The sequence below is a fragment of the Rhinolophus sinicus genome, linkage group LG02, assembly GCF_036562045.2.
Source record: "Rhinolophus sinicus isolate RSC01 linkage group LG02, ASM3656204v1, whole genome shotgun sequence".
In the NCBI taxonomy this organism is placed as follows: Eukaryota; Metazoa; Chordata; class Mammalia; order Chiroptera; family Rhinolophidae; genus Rhinolophus; species Rhinolophus sinicus.
In genome coordinates, this window is record NC_133752.1 from 156,615,113 (window position 1) to 156,640,502 (window position 25,390).

Sequence of the window (25,390 nt, forward strand, 5' to 3'; positions counted from 1 at the left end):
TAATTTGTACTTTGAAGTCATCTTTTCATTTTCTTACTAAAATATTTAATAGGCTAATTGCATAAAATTAAGTTAAATGTCACTAGATATAGATGACCTTGTTAGGGGAAAAATAAGTTAAAGAGAACGATCCTATTTTATTTCTCAGTATTCATGATTCCTGTGGCTTTGGGCAATTTACCAAAATTCTCTGAGCTTTAATTTTCTAAATTACTTATAAATTATAGAAACCTAAAAATTAAATACTTATTATGATAGATACTGAGAGTGATGGGTAAGTATTTCTGTTCATCTTGAAACTATATAGTATCTTCTGTGGAGAAAATTTGGAATGAACAACATGTACATTATTAGTAAGAAAACAACTCTATAAAATAAAGTTTCCCAAACAGTGAATTCCAATTGGATTTCCTGTTTCTGAACTGACCTGCTGCCATTGACCAGCCACTCTGTCCCTTTACTCCATGAAAACTTTGGTTTAGGTGCAGCTTTAGGTTTGCATTCAATTATAACCCTGCCTCCTTTAGCAGCCAGGATCTTCTTCTTCATAGGATTCATTTCAAAAGTTGGAGCCAAAGCTAAAAGGAAATGAAATATTATTTTTCTCTTTTGCTAAAAAAGAAAAAATATATATATATTCTATACATATTTTATTCCCTTTTGATTACCAATCAACATAAAAGTTTAATTTTGCCAAGTATTATCAGCTATGACCAACAGACATTCCAAATCTAATATGAATACCTTTTTATTTTATTTAATAACTTTATTGAGGTATATTTTACTTACCATAAAATCCACCAATTTTAAATGTACAATTCTTGGTAATAACTGGATTAATTATTTTAAGTTTCGGTTACAATCAAATGCTATATACATATTTATCTTGAAGGTAACATCTAATTCAATTGTTTTGACTAAATTGCACAAAGGAAGTAAAAGGCTAGAGGAAATTGAGCATCATTATTAATACTGACATATGGTCATAACCAGTACTCTCAACCACACTTTCAATGAACTGTCCCTAGTTTACAAATGAAAGAGTTGATATCTATTAAGTTTATATAATTTGCCGAAGGTGTCACAGGCAGTGTTAAATATCAGATGGGATTCACATTTAAATCTAGTTCCTTGTGATTTGCAAGCTTTTTCATTAAACAATATGATTTCTTCTTCATTATACAAACATTTATTGAGCACCAACTGTGTGCAGACACTATGAGATGCCAAAATAAACAGAATCCTGCCTTCTGGGCCTACCTACAAACAGCTATGGTAATGATGGATCCAATTAATTGAGGAGTGCATGATCTACCTGTAGCTTATTCTTACCTAAAGTACAGAAAAAAAACAACTATGAAAACAGGATATAGAGTCTCATAAAATGTTACTCCACTGATGGCATGCCTTAACTCTCTTTGGGGTCTCCACATCTAGCTCATTTCTCAAGCTCCTTGTCTATTAACAAACTCTATAGGGATTCCATTCCTTTATTTCCACATATTCATCTCTAACTGTGTCCTTTCTGGAGTCTTTTTTTAGGTTTAAGCATGTCTTTATCCAGGTCTTGTCATCATCTGGTCCGAAGATTCTCAATTTTTGTCTGGGTGTTAAAATTATTTGAAGACCTTGATAAAAATGTTGATTTAGTAGGTCTGGAGTGCCTCTGAGACAAGGCACTTCTAACAAGCTCCCAAGTGTAGCTACTGTTTTTGCTCTGAGGAACATCTGTTTACAGCAAAGATTTAGTTTATTTCATTGTTCCTTTACTCTGAGTTTTGATAACTGACAATAAATAAATAACCAACCTGTGTTGTACACCAAACTCAGTGTCTCCTATTTTGTACAACAGTCTCAGTAAATACTGTGGGTGATGTATTGTTTGTAAAATATAAAATTTAACAGGATTATATTTAAAAAGTCAAAATTCATCTATAAAATGAGACTTTTTTCTTCATTTTTAATGAAATAGTTGTTTTGGTAAGTTCATTTACATGACTTCATACTCATCTAATATTTGAATTTCTAGTGATAGAGAATCTAGGCTATGTTCCTATATATTTTAGAAGTAGGAAGGAATAGGGGACATTTTTCATGCCAACTAAGAAGAGGACATGCATTTTTCTGTCCTTTTTGTTCTTTACTGGGCTTATCAAAAGAACAGTATCTGGTGTATAGTAAGTACTCAATAAATGTTTGGTGGATGAATAAATGAATTAACTAGACAACTAAGAAAAGGAGAGCGAGAAGCACTGTTTCTAAAGGTAATACACAAAAATAGATTGAGATTAATATAAAGATGATCAGGAACACTACTTTCAGGCTGAAAATGCCAAAATGGTTTGCTTAATTTCTACATTAATTGCCATTAAATGATTGAATGATTTTAAGTTTGAACATAGAGACTTTTCAGTCTGAGCTGCTGAATTTTCAGCATCACGCATTTTGGAATGTCTGATGATAAACAAGGAATTTGAACAGAAAATAGAAAGTTTGAATTTGGAAAAAATTTTGAACACACCTTATATTTTCTCTAACAGTCAAAATGACTATCTTGCCCTTTATAGCAAGTATTATGGTATGAAGCTTAAGCCTGGACATTTGCTTGATATCCAAATAAACTACATTAAATATATACCAAGGAATTTTGATTTTAAGAGAAAAGAAATGGGATATGATTTCCAACATTATAAGAGGCAGGGAAAATTAAAGTTAACAAGGCCTCAATTTTTTTAAAGATAGTTTTCGTTAATACTTTCTCACAATTTATCTACTTTCCTTTCATATTATTTTAGTGTCACTACATTTGTAGTGATAGCAATGTTTTAAAGCATTTCCTTTTGGAGTAGCAAGAATAGAATATCAGGGTAAATAAAAAGGAATGAATATAGGGCAGAGGTAAAGGGATGACTTTTGGACAGGAAAAGATATACTTCTTCCTCTGGATAAAGAGATGAAAGAGCAAGTATAGTAAAGATTTAAGTAGTTTCCAGTGAGGGGTGGGAAGTTGAAATATTGTATTTCAAACAGTTTTGATTTTCATGGAGAAGAAGTCAATATAAAAGTAGAAGTCAGGGTCGGGTAAGATATTTAAGAAATGCCCTGAAGGTTTTACACAGCAATTGTAGAGCATGAAATCTAGGGACTAAAAACTTCTCCTCTTAGGTGAGTCATGAGCATTGTGAAAGCATCAACTGTCACTACGTGATTTGGGGCAATGTTTAGTTTACCAGCTGTCGAAGGGGACAAGATTTATAAAAAATGGCATGTGTAAAGTTTGCTTTTCCATTTAAAAATAAAATAAACTATTATCCACAATGCTGCCTCAAATTTGTTTACTGTTCCTTAATGAAAGGAAAAAAATACAATGATATTCTATTCCAAACCACATTTTAAAAGTTTTTAATTTTAGCAATTCCAGAAAATAATGTGAAATCAAATATGATCTGTAGATACCCTATGATCATTTATTAATGTGTTGCTTTCTTGCTGCATGATAACAGAAACCAGAAATGATACTGACCCAAGATCTTCAATTCTGCGTTTGCATAAATGGCTCCATATGTGTTTTCAGCTATGCACTGGTACATGCCAGCATTTTCAAAAGTCACGTCATATAGTCTCAATTCCCCTTTATGATACTGAAAAGAACACAAAGGAAAACACATTTCCTCAATAAACTTTAACAGATATCGTTTCATTTATGTATGAGCTTGGTTGTCATTCCATTTAGATACATTATATTACCCCCACTGTTAACTAAGCCAAATAGAGTGGGAATTTCATGGCATGGGGAAGTAAAACCCACTTACCGAGCCCAGTGGCTCTTGTTCTATTCATCCTAGAGCTGAGAGTCCACCATTTTCCCTCTTGGCCCAGCTAGGAGATTACAGTGGGAAGGTAGAGAAAGACCCCACTGCTGCTACTTGTCCCCAGGGCTAAAGGTAGGACCTTGGCTCTTACCTCTGTTTCTGTGGGGTCAGGAAAACAGTGGCAAAAAAAAAAGGACAATATCAGGTATTGGAGATGGAAGAGTAACAAGAGGGTCAAAAAGTAGAACAAAGGAAAAAATAAGGAGAGAGAGAGTGAGAGAGAGAGAAGGTAGATATAAGATTGCAGAAAGTTGTTTAAGCTGAAAGAAGACATTTTATGTTCACTTTTCTGTTTGCTTTTTTTAGGAAACTTTTTTTTTTTTTAATTTCAGGGCCCAGGTACGCTTACTCTATAGAATCTCCTGCTAAATTCATCCTAGGATCACTCAGAAATGTTGCCTGAACATGGACTCAAGAACTGCAAAGCACATGAACGTACATACCGAATATCCATTTTTCAGCCACCGGATCGTAGGAATGGGCTTCCCTGTGGCAATACAAGGCCAATAGAGATCACTACCTATATCCACCTCTGTGTCATTGATATGTTCTACCCATTCAGGAAATGCTAAAAAGAAAAGAACATTGTAAATGTCAAATGATATTCTCAATGTTCATCATAATCTTGAGTACGGATATTATATTCAGTTGACCTTCTTTACATCAGCTCTTGTGTGTACCATAAAATCAATGTTAGAGCCATTGCAACTGTATTTCCATAGGTCTGCAGGTTAATATTATTCTACATTATTATAGTATGAGGTAATTATAATTTAATTCATAATTATTTGTTTATTTGTGAACCATGGTATGTTAAAAAGCTAACGTGCAATAACAGTAAAATAATTTATATTTTTCTTGTAACATAAATCTTTCAAATTGACAAGATTTCAAAGAATTATGTCTTAACTGATTATACTATCTCTTCCCTTTTGGTATAAAGATTTAATTTTTTTCCACTCTTTCAGGTATATACTATTACACTATCTTTCTTTTGATGTAACTTTGGCTAGTAGCCACTGTAACATCTGTTACAGGACTAGAAAAATGACTTGGTCACTTAAATACACTTGATATATTAGAAACTATGTACAGTAGCTATGATTGGTGAAATCTATGCTTGAGTGAAATTGTTCTCAGCTTCGTCAGTTGATCTTATCTACTGAGAGCTTAAAAAAAATGTTAGTGATTTCCGAAAAGAAAATAATATTTCTAGATAGTAAGCAAATAAACAATTTGGTAATCTTTTTTTGATTATTTAAGTTAAGTAGTCCAAATAGATATAGGTAAATAAATAAATATATAATGAAGGAGGTAGGAGAGAATCCTAAGTAGATGGTAATATGTAATTTTCTTTGAAAGTAACTTTAATTATATGTATTTTATGATCAAATTAACAAACATATCTTATAGAAAGAGTTTAATGTAGATAAATAACAATGAGCATAAAACATTGTTATGATGTCACCGAATCCCATCCACATTACATGTATGTATACATATGTATTTTTATAAAACATATAATTCAATATATTATTTTAACTTATTACATTGTGTCTGTAACATATAGTGATAATTTTTAAAATAAATATTGATAACTATGCTATGTTAATTGATAGAGATTTTATTTTGTGTACAACCTTGACAATACATAAAACAGGAACATCAGCACCACTCCTGCCTTCGCCTCACACAGGTGACACAGAGATGTCACGTTAAAAAAAATACAATAAGAAAAATAAATAATTGAATCAGCTTGACACAGTCTGCACATGATTTAATTATGTAACACTCTGGCTGTTTAATTAGACCAAACGATAAACTTAGCAAGCCTCATTAATAAAAAAGAAATAACAGTTCCCTTAAATTACGTCCTATAAATATGTGTTGTGTCAGCTTGTTTCTTTTGAGGAATTAGATATTAGACAGTTCAGAACTCTTCTGAGAACCTGGAGAATAGTTTTCTTAATGTGTTGAAAAAAAAACAACTAATATGTAAGCTCTAGAAACCAGATAGAGAATGGCAGCTTTATTTAAAAAATGTAAGAGATCCAACCAGAATTTTTCTCCCCTCAGGAGGCCACCTATGTATACTTGATTTTGTTGGGGTATTAGATATACAAGTCTGGAGTGTAGGGGAAATGTCTGGGTTAGAATTTTCAGGGTGTGGAGCGTATTTAAAGTCATAATCATGAAGGATATAATAAAGGAAGTGTCTGAAATAGAAAAGAGGTTCAGAGCCCAAACCCTGATTGCTCCAATATTAGAACAGTATGTAGTTAGGAGTATCATGAGAGTGGTGTATGAGGACATTAACAAAAGGTGAGTTCCAGGTACCAAATACAGAAAGTGAACCATGAAAGAGGGAGCAATCAACTGTGGCCACTGCTGCTGTTAGATCAGGTAAGAGACAACTGAGAATTGACCATCAGCTTTAGCAACATGGAAGTCATCGGTGATCATGACAACAAAGATTTCAGTGCAGAAGTGGGGATGACAATTAAATTGGAGTGCATTTAAGAGAGAAAAAAAGTGAAGACATTTTTAGAGTATAGACAAATCTGTCAAGATTTTTATTACTTTTTTTAAGAGACAAGAAGAAGAGAAATGGAGCAGTAGGCAGAGTTCAAAAGCAGATTTTAAAGAAGGAAGAAATAAGAACCACTATACACAGATAGGAAAGATCCAGTGAAGAAAAAAAAACGCTTACGTTGCAGGGAGGCGGACTGCTGGGACAATATCCTTAAATGAGTAAGAGGAGTAGAATCTAGTACACAAGTGCAGTTATTGGCCTCAGATAGAAACTGCATGTATAGTAATAAGAGATATGGGTAGAGATCCAGGTATTAGGTAGATGTAGGAAGGGAGATTGGGGAAGTTCTAATTCAATTACTTCCATTTTCTCTGTAAAATAGAAAGGCAAGTTCTCACCTGAGAGTTAAGTTGGTGGGGGAGGTGTTATAGGTTTGAAGGGAATTGTGAAGGCATGAAATGGCCATCTGAGAGTGGGAGAGTAAGTTGACCTGGAGAAATGTAGTGTAATTGCCAGGTAACACTAATGGTTCACTTAAATTTAGTGATAAATAATTTTAAACGGATTAACTCACATAGTAGTGTTTATCTCAAGTCATATTTAAGTTCCTGAGTTCAGGCAAAGGAAAAGAAAAGGAAGATAGTATAGAAAAGCTACTGCTTGAGAGGGCTACAGGCGAAGCAGTGTCTTTAAGGGAAAGCCACATTTCAGTTAGAGTCAGAGGATAATGGAATGTTCAGAATAGAAGTTGAGTAGAAGTTGGGAATATAGGGGATTCTGATGACAGTGGACTATGTATTGTAGAAAGCACAGGATTTCAGAAGTTGGGGTTGGATATTGAATAGGACATGTACAGAGTTGTGTGGGTATCAAAGTGCAGGCCAAGAGGTGCCCTTGGGGTCCAAGGCTTCTCCAGGCAGATTAAATAAACAGGGTAAAGGTTAGATGAGTCTAATGGTGCTGGACTCCTTGGGATGGTGGTGGTGAGGCTGCATGTGCTGGGTCATTGGAGGCACTTAGTACTTCATCCTTATATAGACAGAGGCCTGGGGTCCGGTCTCCACTCTGCCACAGTGCCCTTCCCCATTCCGGTATTCCAATTTTGCTTAGACATCAACTCTAGTTTTTCCTATCACCCGTCTTCTTGGTGTGGCTAAGGTAACCCTCACCATAGCTTTATTGATATCTTATGTAAATTTCCAGATTGCATCCTCACAATTTTCTTTATAATTATGTGTGTTAGGCATGTGGCTATTTGTGTGTAATTGTATACATTTGGGGGATTTATAAATATAGTATGAATTCCTCAAGGTGATAGACTATTTCCTTTATCTACCTATCCTTGCTCCTAACAGTGTCTGCCTCTGAGTAGATACTCTCTATAAGCTTGTCCTTTAAATGAATGACCTTATTGAAGCCTTAGACATTAATTCAGCTATGACCTGCATGTTTCACATTGTGGAATATTACAGAGATGATTTCAGCCTGCAAAATTCCAAGTGTTGCCTGAAAAACATTCTATCCGCCCAAATATAAGCTCATCTCCGTGTGTGAGAATCAAACACTTGTGCCAAGAAAAATGTTTCCTTAGACCAGTAGTTCTCAAAGTGTGGTTTCTGGACGAGTAGCATCTCCTAGGAACAAATGCTTGAGCCCCAGTGCTTGAGACGTTTTAACTCACAAACTCTGAAGGCAGGAATCTGCAATCTTGTTTGAACAAGCCCTCCAGGTGATTCTGAGGCAGACTAATGCAAACCAGTGGTTTAGACCAAGTCATAACACATAGATTCTTCTACAAATAAAAAGGTACTGCAAAAAGAGAATGACGAAGGGCGTCAACAAACTACATTAACTGTATTTGCTGATAATTATGAAGAACATTACAATCAATCCATTGGTGTTGTTACTATAACTGATGGTATGAGTTCATAACATCTATAACTCATATGTATGACTTAATTAGACATGAGACAAATAGTTCATCTTTTTGCATAACATAATATATATCACTGTTGTTAAACTATTAGTCACTATCTACTAGTTTTTCAAGTATGGAAATGGCTGTAAATAAGATATTTATAGAAAGTGTTAAAAAATGTATCTACCTTGAACATAAATTCTTGCCTGGTGTTTATCCTTTCCTCTAATGTTCTCAGCCTCACATTCATATGTGCCTTCATCTTCTAGCTGAATATTGAAGATCTTGAGGACAGCTCCAGAGGTGCTGATCTCGGCAGTGCTTGGCATTGGTTCCAGGACTTTCCGCCACCGGATATCAGGAACAGGACTTTAAACAGGAGATGTAAGAGCTAAGTGTCTACAATGCTTACAAGGCAATTTTATGTTTATGTTTATAGCTAAACATTTACATCGTTTATTTCCGTACACAAAATAAATGTATTTCAGTACACAAAAATTAATGTATTTCTATATATGTTAATGAAAAATATACTTCTACTTACTTGCCAAGTGCAAAACACTCTAAAGTCACATTTTGGCCCATCAATGCATATATGTCCTTGAACTGAACTACAATATCAGCAGGATATGGTTTTGTAGTTCCTAATATTAAGAAAAACAAAAACATCAATGAATTAATAAGCAGAATAGTGTCTTTTTTTTTGACATTGTGATTTGTTTTTTTATATATAGGATTAGAATTGATTCAGTATAGATGGCTTCTCTCTGTACAGGTCTTGAAAAATACCTGATTATGTCACAATGCATAGATTTATTTGTTTATGCATAGTATGTATATAGTACAAATTTTATCAAGCATTTTCAATCATATTGGCTCATTCTGTCAGCTCTGTAAATCAATCTAATTCAATTCACTAAAAAGAAAAAAAATCAAGAAATCTTTAGGGAGCATCAAATATATGTGTAAAATATTGCACCAGGTGCTACATGGGGCTTAGGAAGAAAGGGAAAGAAGAAACTAAATGAGGGAAAAGGGAAGAAGGAAGAGGGGAGAAAAGAATGAATCAGGCAAGAAAAAAAAGAGAACAGGAGAAAGAAGTGTCCATGGTGATGAAGGTAAAAGGGAAATAAGTTAAAAAGAGGTAAAAAAGAAAAATGTCTATTCAGACATCGCTGTTCATCAATATAGGTACTTTATTTCATTATTTAACATATCAGTCCTGAAAGACGTATTATTCCCTTATCGGGAAAGAAAGAGGCTCAGAAAGGAAAATACATTGTTTAGCATCACACAGGAGTGTGTACTTTACACCATATAATGCTAAAGAGACAAAGAGATACACAACAACCTGAAATACAAACCAAAATAAGAACAAATGATCTAAAAAGTTAGCAGCCAAGAACGATTACTGGAAGTATGTAGGGGCTGTAGAAATTTCATGCAAGGTGGGATTTAAACTAGACCTAGTCCAGTGAAGAAATAGCATATTATGACAAACTTTCAGGAGTGTGCAGGAAATAAAATTTGAAAGTAGTCCAATGTTCATTGCATCATTAGCTATGGTGGCTAAGACATGGAAAAAACCAGTGTCCTTTGATAAATGATTGGACAAGGATGTGGTATATATACACAATGGAATACTACTCTACCATTAGATGAAATACTGCCATTTGCAACAACATGGATGGATCTTAATATTATTATGCTAAGTGAAATAAGTCAGACAGAAAAAGTCAAGAACCATATGACCTCACTCATATGTGGGATATGAAACTGAAAGCAAGAAAGGAACAAAACAAAGAAAGAAACAAAAACTCATAGACACAGACAATAATTTAGTAGTTCCCAGAGGGTAAACGGATAAGGGCTTGTTAGGAAAGAGTAAAGGGGATCAAATATATGGTGATGGAAGGAGACCTGACTCCAGGTGGTGAGCACACAATGTGATATACAGATGATGTATTACAGAATTGTACACTTGAAACCTATGTAATTTTACTAACCATTGTCACCCCAATAAATGTAAGTTGATAAATTCAAATGATGTTGAAGTATATGCTGTTGAAGATGAGCTTGAACCTACAATCTAGAAGGTTTGAAATTGTGATACTAAATATTTTGAAACTAATTTCCTCAGTGGGTTACTACCAATGGGTTTTGGTAAGAGAAGCAATGTGAATCTTACCCTTGGTTTAGGTGGAAGAACTTGTTGGTAGTTTTAAAGGATGGAGCATGGAGAAGAGATATATAGAAGAGAGTCTTAAATCTAAGGGAGGTTGTTTCTTAAATTAAAAAGAAACAGAAGGGGGCCTGAATTAGGGTACAGCCACAGTGAGAACAGAAGGAAAGAACAGATCCACGTTGTGTTTTACAGGCAGAATCAGCAAAACTGCCCCTTGGATCAATGTTTTCTCAAGGTGTAGACCAAAGTTCCAATTCTTCAGAATCACCTGAGGTGCTCATTGAACCTGTATATTGCTGGCCTGCTGAATCAGTATCTCTAGGCTCCACATTTTCCTTAATCTTTCCAAGTGCTTACATACTACCATGTTTCCCCAAAAATAAGACCTACCCAGACAATCAGCTCTAATGCGTCTTTTGGAGCAAAAATGAATATAAGACCCGGTATTATATTATATTATATTATATTATATTATATTATATTATATTATATTATATTATATTATATTATATTATACCCAGTCTTATATTATAGTAAATAAGACCGGGTCTTATATTAATTTTTGCTCCAAAAGACGCATTAGAGCTGATTGTCCGGCTAGGTCTTATTTTCGGGGAAACACGGTAATTGAGAACTGTCCTGAAGATGAGGGGAGGAAAGGAGTCGATTTAAAATGCTACCTGGACAGTACTGTTAAAGGAGATGAATAACACCAAAAGAGGGTTAGAGGGAAGATCACAGGTGTGTTTGGAACATTTTGAGTTTAATATCCTGAGAACCTTCTGTGTGAATAATCCAGGAGGTATTTAGAATTAAAGAATAAACACAGTGAGTTTGGGAAATGTGAATTCGAAGCCATCTGCATATGGCTGCTGTTGAAAAGGCATAAATAGGTGAGAAATATAGGGAAAAAAAAACATTAGAGAGAAATATAAGAAAGAAAAAGATCTGGTGAAGGATAGTGCATAGAATTTGTCATAGAAGCATCTGTGAGATGAAGAGAAAGAGGGAGGAGTCAAGTAAAACAGGCAAAGAAGGGAGAGTTCAGGAGAGGCAGACGAGCTAAACAGTATCAAAGTTCATACAGAATCAGGACTAAGAAGCTTCCTTTGGATTTAGCAAACAGGAAGTTGTTTTGAAAACTCAAAGTTGTTTGCATTGACTACAACAGAATACACAGAGGGAAAAGAATGGAGGAGTTTGAAAATTCAGAAAAGAAAAGAAGTAAGTGATATACTGAAGTTCCTAAATGAATCCCATGGAATATGGACCAGAACACTGGAGGAATTACCTTAAACAGGAAGAGAAACACTTCTTCCAACAAATTAGAAAGTAAGAAATAAATAGAAGTGCTGAATTTCTGGGAAAAAGTAAGAAAGAACACTAAGGACGTATTTACATCGTGGCTTCTTTTAACTCTGTGAAGGAGTGGGTGAGAGCATCTACCATGGAAGTAAAGAAAGGGGTTCTACGGAAAGGAACCTCACAGGTGATCTGATCTGATCATAAATTCCTAACTGGGCAGGTCATGGTGGGTAGTCACATCTTGCCTATAACTTCTTTAGTGAGAGGTTTTTAAGCAAGCCTAGTCCATTGTCCTTGTGAAAATAGGTTAACATACCTTTGAGTTGTGAGAGGTAATAACCACCCTTAAGAAAGCACATATATTTCTTGAATGATCCTATAATCCAATCCTCGCCTTGCTTTCTCCCACCTTCATGTAATCTTCCTTATGTTCCCTTCTTAATTTCAAATACATAAAATGAAACTGCAAAACTGTTACCCTCTGGATAATTTGACATTTTATTCCCTAACATATGTCATCAGTTTGGCACAAATAAACTGATAAAAATTCTCTACAGGTTTGGACATTTCTTACATTGACACTATCAAGATTGGGAAGAGAGAAAAGAGCCAAAAAGTCTAAAGAAATCAACTAAGTAGTGTGTTTCCCCAAAAATAAGACCGGGTCTTATATTAAGGGTTGCTGCAAAAGACGCATTAGGGCTTATGTTCAGGGGATGTCATCCTGAAAAATCATGCGAGGGCTTATTTTCCGGTTAGGTCTTATTTTGGGGGAAACACGGTACCAACCATGTGACTGCTATCTTGAAAAGAGTAATAAACATGGCTCATAGTGATATGATGGCTTTTTCCCCATTATCATACCCTACTTAAGAGTAGAGCTAGGAAACAAACCTAAATCTGTCAACAGTGAAACCAGTGTTTTTTCAGAAGCTTGAACTCAGTGATATGAGTGTAGCAGCATGTCTGCATTAAAAATAATGTGAAGTAAGCAAATATACTGTGATCTGATTTTCTCAGGAGGTGGTACATTAAAAAAGGGAATTAGAACCTGGGAAAAGGACAGTCAAGTATGTCATCGTCATTGCATAGGTGCCACAGTAGTAATACTTATGTTAATTACTTATAGTAGAAAGCTAATTCTGGTGTGCTTTATGTAAATAATCCCTTAAAATGTCAAAACAACCCAACTGTCTTTTTTTCCCCTTAATTCTGTAATAATATAATTTTTCATCTAATCTTTTGCTCTCCTTCATGTACTAAGACCTGGCCATGGCCATGAAAATAAGCAAACACCAGAGATTCCTCTTGTAATTAATATAGTGGTATTTGGCTAATGAATCAGTTCCCTTTGCATTCTCTGAACTAATGGCCAGCAACAGGAACTATACCATCTCTTAGGGCATTCTTACGATGTCAATTGTAAAGGTTAAGGAAGGACCAATATTTTCAAAATGTGTATCCTCTTTTTGCCCTGACTGAGCAACCAGCTAGTCTCACCACAGGCTATTTCTTTTTATTATCATAAATATGCCATAAGCAGATGACCTTGCCAGATCATTTTGTAAAAAATAAAATACTTACGCTCAGGTAGTGGAATGAGAGGGATAAATTTGCTGAATACACTCTTTGTAATGGAAGGACTAGATACAAAGCAGGAATAATTGCCTTTGTCCGATGACTCAACATTCGCAATGTAGAGATTGCCGTTTGTCTGAGACACAAATCTTCGTTTATCCATTGTGATAAATACAGGAAATTCATTTAAAAGCCAGCGGTAACTAAGATCATCTAGAAGAAAATATTGTCTACTAAATATTAAGCTCTTCTCAAAATGCAAGTAAGTAATAAGCTAACACATAATCTAATCTAGACTTTTATAGAGTAAATGTTGGAAGTAGGCCAAGGCAAACAGTGCAAATTTTCTAAAAGCTATTATATTTTGAGTGAATATAAGCATATTTTGAGTGCTAAGCAATTATATCTATCTCTCTCTCAATTATTTTATGGACTACTAATATTCCTCTGATGGACTAAATAAAATTCAGGTTAAATGACTTGCTTAGAATTTCATGACTGTTAAGTAGAACTGGGGGGTTTGAATCCAGGTCTGATCATTCAAAGCTCATGACCCATTTTCCCTGCTGCATTTAAAAAAAATAAAATCAACATAACTAACCACACAGTGGCTTTATATCTTTTTCGTTTTTGTACTCCTATATTAAATTATAGATTTAGGAAGGAGTTTATATAACCTGTTCTGGCCACGTTAAAAAGAGAAAAACCACAGAAACAGAGAAATGCATGTTACTGCTTTTTTTAAATATTAGGAACTATATCATATGGTAACTCTTAACTACAGGAAATTCCTTTGGCTGACTACACTGGATGATGTGTCCAAAGTCAAATTTCCTCATTAATTTGTTGCTTTTCATAATTTTCTATTCATATCTCCCCTTTCTGCTTTGAGGAATGACTCCCCAATAGTCATCACAACAGTAATGCACAAGATGGAACCAAGCACGGTGCGTGTTTCTCAGTCACAAAACGTTGATTCCGTTTAAAACATCATGACCATGTGAAGACAACTGCCTCTAGGAAGATCAGAAGAGGAGATCTCTTTCATCAAGTTAGATAGGATATAAGATGGCAGAAGGTCAAGATCTTTTAAAAGTGAAAATTACGACACGCTACCCTTTTGCTTTAGGGAGCTCAAGGTGACTGGTAAAACTGCCAAAGGGAGCATGAAAGAGAACTATGAAAATCTAAAAAAATTGCTTGGAAATAATAATCCAGAGGAATCCATTTAGGTTAGATATGTAATTTTCTCCAGAAATATACAATACCAGGAAAGTAAATGAAAATTATATTATTTAGATATTTAATATTAACTTTTTATTATGCAAACAGTATATTTTTATTGTCAAAAATTAGAAGATACAAATAAAGCTAAGAGAAATAATATTAAACCACCATAATTCTTCAACTTAGAGTTATCATTGTTAACATATATCTTTCTAGACATTTATCTGAAGAATTCTATTTGTTTAATTGTTATCCTTATGCTGATTTAGGATCACGTAAAACCACAGAAGAATCAAGATAGAAAGAAACTTAGGGGGCTGCTTAAATTGCTAAATTGGGTTCTTGGAATTGGGTAAGAAATAATGCCATATAATCTTTGATCCAAAATGATATTTATAGTAAATTTTAAACATGCTATAAATTTGGCTGATTGTGAATTTTTTTATTTTTTTCTATTCTCATTTGATAAGAAACTCAATATTTTTGCCTTGATTTTTCGTTACAATTAAATTCCAAAAAAGTCAAGGAAAGTGTAGATTTCCTTATAGAGAATTTTTTTCTTAACCATACAATGTTTCAAGATACCACATACAAAATGCATTCAGAACAGTCTGGGTACTCCATAGGTATGTGAATATGGAGACCTGCATTTTTAATTCTAGGCTAACAATGACTTTGGTGAGGCTTTTAATCACTCTATTACTCAATTTCTCTAAAATGTAAGACTTTTTATGTCCTACTCATAAGAGACGTGGGAAGAGGAATGAGATGTTTTAATATTTGAACTTTTAAGGGACAAAAGTTAGGTCAGAGAAATTATTGTGCTGATGTTTGTATGAACATCAGCCTTGCACTCTACAGCAATTGGTCTGGCTGATTTAATGCCCAATGAGGATTCTCCAGTTTACTTATTTAATATAGATCAAGTAATCAAGTACCTTCTATGTGCTGCTAAACGAGCCAGATGTGGTCTTTGCCCTTAATAAATGTAAATGTATCTAACAAAATTTAGCCTACTAATAAGTCATTCACTCAGACAAAATAATAATTGCAATATGTTAGAAGCTATCATTTCTCATTAAAACAAAGGTTGGAATTGCTATTGCCATTTTGAAACAAGAACACTGAGGTTCAGCTAGTAGGTTAATTGACTTATCCAAGGACATGAAGCAATAGGGAGGCAGAAATGACTTTCTCACCTCTCCCTTCACCCCACCACGACAAAAACTTCTCCAAGATTGGTGCAGATTGGTGTGGCAGCTGCCCTGCCTCTCCAACTGAAGAATAGGCTTTTATTTTGGCAAGCAAGAGCTAAAGTCTGATCCACTTCTCACAGGGACTCAGTGGATTACCCGGGATTATTATTTCCAAGCAATTCTTTTAGATTTTCACAGTCAGTTCTCCTTTCTCCTTTTGTTGTTGTTGTTGTTGTTGTTGTTTTGTTTTGTTTGCTTTTTTTAAAGAGGGCACAGCTCACAGTGGTCCAGGTGGGGATGGAACCGGCAACCTTGGTGTTAGTAACAACACACTCTAACCAACTGAGCTAACCGGCCACCCCACAGTCAGTTCTCTTTCACTCTCCTTTTGGCAGCTATACCAATCATCTTGAGCTGCCTAAAGCAAAAGGGTAGTGTGTCCCTGATTTCACTTCTTCCTACTTTCTACTGTATCCACTCTATTTCAGCGACCCTGGTTTACTTGGCCTTCCTCCACAGGCCTGCTTCAGGCTTTTCTTGCTGGACATATGCCTGGCATATGCTTCCTTCTTATGTATGCATTGTTAGCTTCTTCATTTCCTTCAGACCTTTATTCGCAGTTACTTTCTCAGTGATATCCTTTATTAAAAATTCAACCATCGCCTCACAGTTCCTCTCCCCATCCTCCGCACCTTTTTTTCCCTAGAGCTTATCTATCAATATCTGGCACATTATATCCTTTCACAATTTATCTTGTCTATGTCTTTCTCTCCCAGTAGAAAGTCTCTGAAAGCAGGTAGCTTTTCTTATTTTGCCCACTGAGGTATTCCTGTGGCATAAACAGTGCCTGATGCATAGCAAATGCTCACAAGAGATTTGTTGAGTGATTGAATCCCATCCAGTGACGAATATGGCCAAATGCCGTCATTGGCTATTTATGATGATTTACTTTGTGGAAAATACTATGGAGATGAGGGGATTCTTTTCTTCCCACAGTTTTGGCAGTTTTTCAAAGATAAGGACTATTCTCTCATTGAATTATTATTGCAACATTTTGAACCCATATGTTCCTTCTATATTTATCAATTAATAGTCTTTATTATTGTTATTATAAAGACAGTTACCAATATTTGATATATAAACAATCAGAATTTATATATTATTGTAATAAAAATATATGCCAAATTAAGATAGCCTACACAAAATTATTTATAACAGTCTGTTATGATTAATTCTCTATGGGAATATTTAAAGTCAAACTTATGGCATAATATTAGAAATACAAGAAGTGAAAAGTAGTATTTATATATTATTTCAAGAGATATCTGATAAATAAAACAAGTGAAAATTGGTGAAAATATATGAAGTGTTCATCTTTTACAAAGCCTTTTGGCAGTTTTTTATTTTAGCCTTATCAAATTACTGAAAACGTATTCAAAGTTGAATCGTGTAATAGATGACACTTAATATTAGCCCCTTTCTAAATTGGATGATTATTCTTGCAGATAAGTGTTCCAAAAGAAATTAATATTTATTATGTCTTCATCCCTTTCTTGTGTTTAATTACAGTTCACAGTATATTACAGATGTTAAATTGTTAATAAAATGATGGATTATATATCACTTCTCAGTATCATTCTATTTCAGGAATAATTTGTAGAAAATCTATCATATTTTTTCTAGTAAAACAGGAATTTTAATGGGGATATAATCCTACATGTATACTGTTTATAAAATGAATTAATCATAGATCTTTGGAATTAGGGCCAAGTGAAGAAAGAGCCAAAGAAGACAGCATCTATAACCACTAGTAAGTGATACAAGGTTATGCAAATATAGAGACTAATTTAATTATAAATGTACCATTATTGTTCAGAAAATAAAAACTTGCCCATTTCATTGCATAGATGCTTACAGTCACAGAGGAACTGAAGTTACCTGGAAAATGGTATGGAGGATCACAGAGAAGTACCATTCCTTTTCCTTCTTTCACTCTGACCTCAGGACGTTCCTCAGGTGGGAAAGGATCAAGATCTAATTATGAAAGCAAGAAGGAAACATTCATTGTCTGGTCAATAGAAAGACACAGTCATTGAAGTTTACCCTTCAGCTACTAATTCACTTTTTGATATGACACTTCTCAGTTGGTTTGGAGAAACCTATCAAAGTCAATTCCCCATTGTTACAGGCTTGATTTACATTCACTACAGAGGAGCTCTGTGGGGAACCTAAACCTATAGATATGGGTAGCTATCTACATCACTGTTCTGACAATGCTGAAGATTACAGATACCCTGAACGTTTGCTTCAAATTTAGGAAGAATTTCAGTAAGGGTATCTGGAAATACAAGGGGCACAGACGTACCAGGGAGCTACCAAAGAAAGTAAATAAAGAGGAATAACTTAGAGAAATGAACTCATTTGAAAGGTATATTTCCCTTCCCAAGGGAGAATTCCAATGTGCAGAAGGAATAAGGATGAAAGGCAGGTTCCAAGTTGAGGAACAAGAAAGGCACCAATCTCTTGGTCCTTTTCAAATTCTGGGTTTTCCTCAATTCAGATTTCCTTTACTCTTTTCCATGTATGTGGAACTCACATTTTGTGTGGTTTCTTGACACTCTACTATTTGATTTTTCCTTTGTTTTACTGGTGTTCATTCTGTTTCAGTCCTGTGTCATCTCTTATCCTTATCTGTCATCAGTACTCAAATTATAAAATCTAACTTTTATTTCTCTGAAAAATCATCACCTTAATGATTACCGTTTTCCCGAGACTCCTTCAAATCTACATTTCTAGTCTTGATGCCTGACTTGAATACCATCCCTATCCTCTAATACTTTGTTGACATTTCAGCATGTATAACTTAATGTTATCATAGTTTCTGCATGTGAAGCAACCATTTAAATGCTTCCTCCCAACCTTGAAATTGAATTTTACTTGCTCCATCCCATTTTTAAAGAGAGCAGAATGTTTCTGGCCTTAGACTAAACTTTTCTTAAAAAATATATTTAGTTAAGGTCTTCTTTTTTTTCAGTTCAATTTAATTTGTCAATTATTTCTTCAAGGATTGTTTATTATTTACAGTCCCACTGTCATCACACCAATTTAATTTCACTGCTCTACCTGACTATATCTCTACCTCCTAGTAATCACTACCACGTGGGTCCTCTTAAAACATCATTTTCAACCTATAATCCCTTTTGCAAAAGATTTAAATGCTGACATAAAATCACATACTAGAGAATATCTAGTCCAACCCCTCTTCCAACGCACAATTTTTTTTGGAACAACCTCTGATTTTTAGTTTAGCACAGTGTTTCTCAAAATATGTTTCATTATTGCCCTCAAAAGGAGAATATTTTATTTATGAATATACTTAATAGAAATACTTTAATTAAATTATAATATAATTTATTCCTAACAAGAGACTATACATACAAAGGAATGAGATTTTATCAGGTAGGACAGAGTTTTGGAGAGCTACAAACCATTATGTTGTAATATCTAAGATGGTTTCTGCCCCAACCCAGAACCAATTTTTCACTCCTTTGGGGGTGACATCACCCCCACTGAGAATGCATGTCCACTGATGCTAATTTTTAGAAACTTATTCAAGATCTCTCACAAAATGGCCTTAATTGATCTTCCAATGCTATCTTTCACTATTTCAAGTGAATTTATAATACCCCTCATGACGCTTTACTCTCCTGAAATTTCTTCTTCTCCACTCAATTCAGTCTCACTAATATAACACCCACTTTCTCTCACTTTCTTTTCTTCATTTCTCTTTTTGCTGAACTCTCAGGATAACATGTAAGCTTTACTTCACCTAAATACACTTGTGCTTTTTAACGTTACCATCACTTACATCCAAAGCTGAGGGTTGCTTCAGTGCTTCTGACCATCCCATAATTATTTGATGCTAAACAGTAGTATACTCCAGCATCTTTCTGTTTGTCAGGGTTGTTGATAACAAGGTTTCCTCCTACCATACTGTACCGATCACTTGTCAGATCAATATCCCCATTATTCATTCTCCATCTATGAGAAACAGAAATAAATGTCATATCAAAGGTCACAAAGCCTGTAAACAGTGTACTGGGCTAACATCATTCTAAAATAATATGGGAACAGCTCCTTGTGAATTCAGACGATTAAATAGATGACTCAGTGTGGTATTTCTTCACACCCTATAATTCTGTATCTCTGGGCTCACGATTTACAATTTAACTCAGGCACAGAAAGGTAAATGCTCAAGTGCATGAAATATTCCTTCTTTTTTCATGAAGCATCCACAAGGACAAATGTTTTACTGAATTTTCTACATAAATTGGTTTCTGAGCAAATATGCATGGATTATAAATAATATCTAAGCGCTAGTTAGATGCACGGATACACAGATACGGTACATAAAATATTAAAAGCATTGCTCTAACAGAAATAAAATATAAACTACTGTACCAATATTTGATTTTAATATCAAAGTAATTTTTCAATAAAACTAATTGGAATCAGTTTACTCAAGTAAATGTCACATTTTGACCACTAGAGGTCGATCACACAATTGGAAAATGATAAAAGTCAACTGGGTCTTGGTTTCCAAGCCACAAATATTGCAGATATAATTATGGGGATTGTGTTATAAATAAATTGACTAGAAACAGGAACCCAACTTTCTGGGTGAGATGATGAGAAGAATGCATGTGGAAAACACTTTTCAATTAAGCTGACCGCCTGCATACTTTTATAATCATTCTGTATCAGGGTTTATCCTTAAGGTTCCATGTCTTCCACAATGTTAAAAGGTAAGAGCCATGGCCAAATAGTGGGCCGTGGTTGCATTGCTTACAGGCTGGCACATTTCTGATTAGGGTCAAAATTTTGCCATAAAGGTCTGATGATTTTAGAATATTTTTTTTCGTTGTCCTTCAATCTAGTTGTGGAGGTCGCAGCTCAGCTCCAAGTCCAGATGCTGTTTTCAATTTTAGTTGCAGAGGGCACAGCCCACCATCCCATGCAGGAATTGAACCAGTAACCTTGTTGTTAAGAGCTCGCACTCTAACCAACTGAACCATCCAGCCATCCCTCTGGAGGCTCAGCAGCAGCTTGTTGTCTTCAATCTAGTTGTGGAGGGTGCAGCTCCCTGGCCCATGTGGGAATTGAACTGGCAACCCTGTTATTCAGAAATCATGCTCTAATCAATTGAGCTATCCGGCCGCCCCTAGAATATCTTTTAATAAATCAAATTACTGAAACATTTTCAGTTTTACTTTTTACAATGTAGGAGGTACCGTGTTTCCCCGAAAATAAGACCGGGTTTCATATTAAGGTTTGCCCCAAAAGACTCATTAGGGCTTATGTTCAGTGGATATCATTCTGAAAAATCATGCCACCTTAGGGCTTATTTTCTGGTTTGGTCTTATTTTTGGAGAAACATGGTACTTTAAAGCAAACAAGGAAAACTGTGTCTTGCATCTTGAAAAGCTACCAAATTTCAACACAGTGAAATCCTCGCATCCCCACAGTGGATGGTAATATTGTCCCTGCCTGAATCATCCAATGGCAAGTTAGTTGTTTAGCACTTGCCAAGGCAATGAATGGGTTTCCTTCTTGGGAAGTTCCAATTGTTATAGTAATTAATTTATGCCCATAATGCTGACTCCAAATTTTTGTTTATTGGCTTAACTTCCTCCCTGTGGATATGATTTTGCCTTTGATGTAATATAATGACTAAGTGTTGCTGTGTTTGGGTAAGGTCTCTGGTCTATTTTATTTTCAGGAACATCCACCATTGTTGTAATTCCTTGTTTCCCCGAAAATAAGACCTAGCTGGACCATCAGCTCTAATGTGTCTTTTGGAGCAAACATTAATATAAGATCCGTCATTATATTATATTATATTATATTATATTATATTATATTATATTATATTATACCCGGCCTTATATTAAAATAAGACTGGGTCTTACATTAATGTTTGCTCCAAGAGACGCATTAGAGCTGATGGTCTGGCTAGGTCTTATTTTCGGGGAAACACGGTCCCTTTCACACAGATTTAAATGTAATTTTTATTGGGGTCCTTGTTATCTGGGGAGACAAGGCAAGGTAATGGAAGCCTCCACGCTGACACGGGGAAGGTCAAGTTCCCTAACGTAACTTTCAGGTTGTTGTCATGAATAACAGATTATCACAGAACATGCAATATAATAAAATAAATAAAACTACTATGTGAATGACAGTTGAATGATTACCAAGGTTAGTATGGCTTGCTCTGAATATTAAATAAAATTTTAAAACTTCAAGTGTTCTGTTCCATCAGACAAACTGCATCGTAAGCTATCTTTTTCCTTCTTTTGTGGTGAGTTGCAGACAGCCTTCATAACAGAATTAAACATCTACTTCTTTCCTCCAATTATCTATATTAATATGTGGAAAGTCAGGCCACACTTGTCGTGGGGACTTCAGTACTGGTGAAACCTGTGGGAGGGAGCTGGCAATGTATTTGCCAAGCAAAGCTTTGCTACTTCTTTTCTTTTCTTTTCTTTTCTTTTTAATTTTGGTAAGAACACTTAAGGACTTGCTAATCAATCTGTATAAAATTTCAGTTATATAAAGCTTTGCTTCTTACTCTCCTGTGGGGTGGTAGTAGTAGGTTGTGGCAAGGACAGCATATGTTTCTAGAATAAGGTCTGTGACCTCTTCTGTTTCGTCACCTCCAGTCCAGCAGGGAGACTGATGTGCTAAGGGTCCGTGTATGAATGTCAAAGACAGAGTGTCACGGAGTAAGATCACCGAAATAGCTTTTGCGATGCTATCAACCTATCTAGATAGAGACATACTGAAAAAATTATGTTTCTTTGAGAGTCATAAAACCTATGTATAAGTCCTAAATCTCTGATTTACTAGCTCTGGAGGAAGTTATTATTCAGGATTTAACTTCCTCTCCTGTAAAACTATGTGCTTGGATTACAACCTCCTCTGCAGTCCCTATTAGTTATACTATTCCATGTCCATGACTATGTACATAAACTCCCATTATGTATGGCTTAAGGGTAGAAATAAGTCTAGCCCCATAAAACATATTCAGAACAAATGTGTTATTTATAATTTATAAAATATCTACTTATATTGCATTTCCATGCATGAAATTGAAACAATAAAAATAATTTCAAAGGAATAGTAATTTTATATCTAAATTCATATTTTATTTTAAGAATAATTATATAATTATAGCCAGAGGCAAGAGAAAAATGAGTTTAATTAGAATTAAATGGGGGGATTCTCTTTAATAACAACTTTTTATAACAATAGAAAGCTATTTTTCTATTCAGGAAAAAAGTCTACTATTAAAACCAACCATGTTGAATGATAAGGTTCAATTAAGTCAGGTGACATTAATACACTAGAGTCCCAATTTCCCCATCAATCACTTGTTTTGTCTTCATGGAACCATTTCACAAGTGAAATCAAATCCATTGGTATTTAGTTAATTTTGGAATTTTGTTCTTTGCATCATACTAGAAACTATTGGCATACTTTTCTGAACAATTTGAAGCAGGAAAATCCATTGTAGCTTTTTAGAAGGCTATATTTGATAGCATAAATAGGTGCCCCAGAAAAACAGAAACAGATATGTTTATATAGATTTTCCAATAGGTAGAGACATTTAAGAAATTTTCTGTGTTGTCTAGAATATAGATTTGAGACTACTGAAAAAACTAGTGCTTCTTGGAATTATCTATGCAAGCTCTTTAAATGTAGTTAATATAAAAATATTATCCATCATCTGTAGGTGTGAGTTACCCACGCTAATACATACAAGAACATTTTATCCTCAAATACACATGGATTTCATAAATGGTTACTAGCATGGTCTCCGTTAGACAATTTTTAAATGGATGATGCCAAATGGCACTGGTATTATCTGTGCAGGAAATGGTAAGTAGATTATTTACATATATTTAAGAAAATTTCTATCTATTTAGACATTAAACACTTTTTAAAGAATAACTTAGAAGCCAATATTTTTGTTAATGTTTCTGGATTTTGTAGAAAGCGTTATATTTTAGCTTTCTCTATGGGTACAGGGTCATAGAGGCTGATCTGTAATCTTGAGGTCAACACTCCATTCTGAAATGAAAAGTGAGGTACATTACTTGTAAACTGGGAAAGGGCTGGCTCGTGCCCTGCAGTTCAATGAAACTTTTCCTTCCGGTGATTCCTCTGGATAAATGGTATTAATTGGTTGCTCTTCAAAAATTGGTCCAAATCCTTTATCTTCCTCAGAAACTATAAAACACATACATATATTTTATATTGTGCTGTTTCACAAGTCAAAAAATTGAATACATTAAAACAGGTTTTTAGGGGAAAAAAAGTCAGAATCTCCATTTTCATTCAAACAAAAGATTTCTGCCTCTATAATCCTAAGGAAAACATTTAGGTTCTTTATTCAAAATTATTTTCTGCCCATCTCTCATCATTTCTCCAAAAGTACCCTGTATTGCCATGCTTAACTACTTAGCTCCTCAAACAAGTCTCTGAGCTTTTCATGTCTCTGAGCTTTTACATATGCTTTTTCTCTTTCTAGAATTACTACCACCTCACTTTTCTCTTATCAAAATTTGCACATAGTTTATGACTTAGCCATAGAGTTAGTTCCTTCAGGTAGCCACTTCTCACCCCTTCTAGCTTCAGTTGGTTCTCATTTGTGTTCTCATAACTCCCTATCTAGATTATGGCACTTAACATACTTGCTGTGATTTTTTATATAATTTTCCTTCCACTTGATTGCAAATGCTTGGAGACAGGTGGCTATGTCCATAATGCATGTATACCACTCTCCTAGCCAGCTATCTAGCAATCTAGAACAAAATAGGTGCTTAACAATTTTTGAAAAACAGAATGAATGAATTTCTAAATGCTCTGGGGAAATTAGTCCCTTTCCTGGGTCAGTTCTTGTTTTTCTTGTTTTGTTGTGTTCTAACCATGTGACCAGTACTGGTACATAAAAACAACTAGAATAATCAATAAACTAGTTACATGAATATGGAAACTGGCCAATTGGTTTAAAATCTATCACAAAAATAGCAAGTTGAGAAGTGCTTGTTCCTGACAGGTGTATTCTCTTTGGATGGGAAGAGTGACACCTCACATCAGGAGAAGAGAATTATTCCACGTCATCAGCGTAGCAGTGTTTACAGAACACAGCTAAGAGCCATACGCCCCAAAAGAATTAATGCCTATGTGTAAGACTAGAAAGAAGACATATTCGTACATGGGAACATTGTAATGTCTCTGCTAGACCAAAGCTATGGGTCACTTCTCTCACTGAATTTTAAGAGAGAATTTAAGGCAAATGTCACACAGGCATTTTGTCTTCTCTAACATCAACCTTGAGGATAAGAGCTTTGTTCCAGCTTCCCTTAACAAGCAGTTTCATTATGTCATTTAAATCTGCCTTAGAGTGTTTAGCAGTACCTTTGGAAAACGTATTTAATCTCTCCAAACCTCAAAATCACCCTTAATTAAATGGGGATAATAATAAAATCTACCTCATTAGAGTATTATGATCAT

General features: G+C 34.7%; 1 protein-coding gene across 6 annotated transcripts in view; it reads right to left on the reverse strand.

Annotated features, from left to right (window-relative positions):
• Positions 1-25,390, reverse strand: part of CNTN1 (contactin 1) — a 289,760-nt gene that overhangs the window by 102,027 nt on the left and 162,343 nt on the right. For all 6 annotated transcript variants that reach the window (XM_074325831.1, XM_019756344.2, XM_019756345.2 and 3 more), the window contains 9 exons: positions 23,971-24,103; positions 19,683-19,855; positions 17,753-17,848; positions 13,398-13,604; positions 8,868-8,967; positions 8,511-8,692; positions 4,316-4,440; positions 3,524-3,641; positions 428-578 (listed from right to left, as the gene is read on the reverse strand). In XM_074325831.1, the coding sequence (XP_074181932.1) occupies positions 428-578; positions 3,524-3,641; positions 4,316-4,440; positions 8,511-8,692; positions 8,868-8,967; positions 13,398-13,604; positions 17,753-17,848; positions 19,683-19,855; positions 23,971-24,103 (1,285 nt within the window). The remainder of the gene's footprint in view (positions 1-427; positions 579-3,523; positions 3,642-4,315; positions 4,441-8,510; positions 8,693-8,867; positions 8,968-13,397; positions 13,605-17,752; positions 17,849-19,682; positions 19,856-23,970; positions 24,104-25,390) is intronic.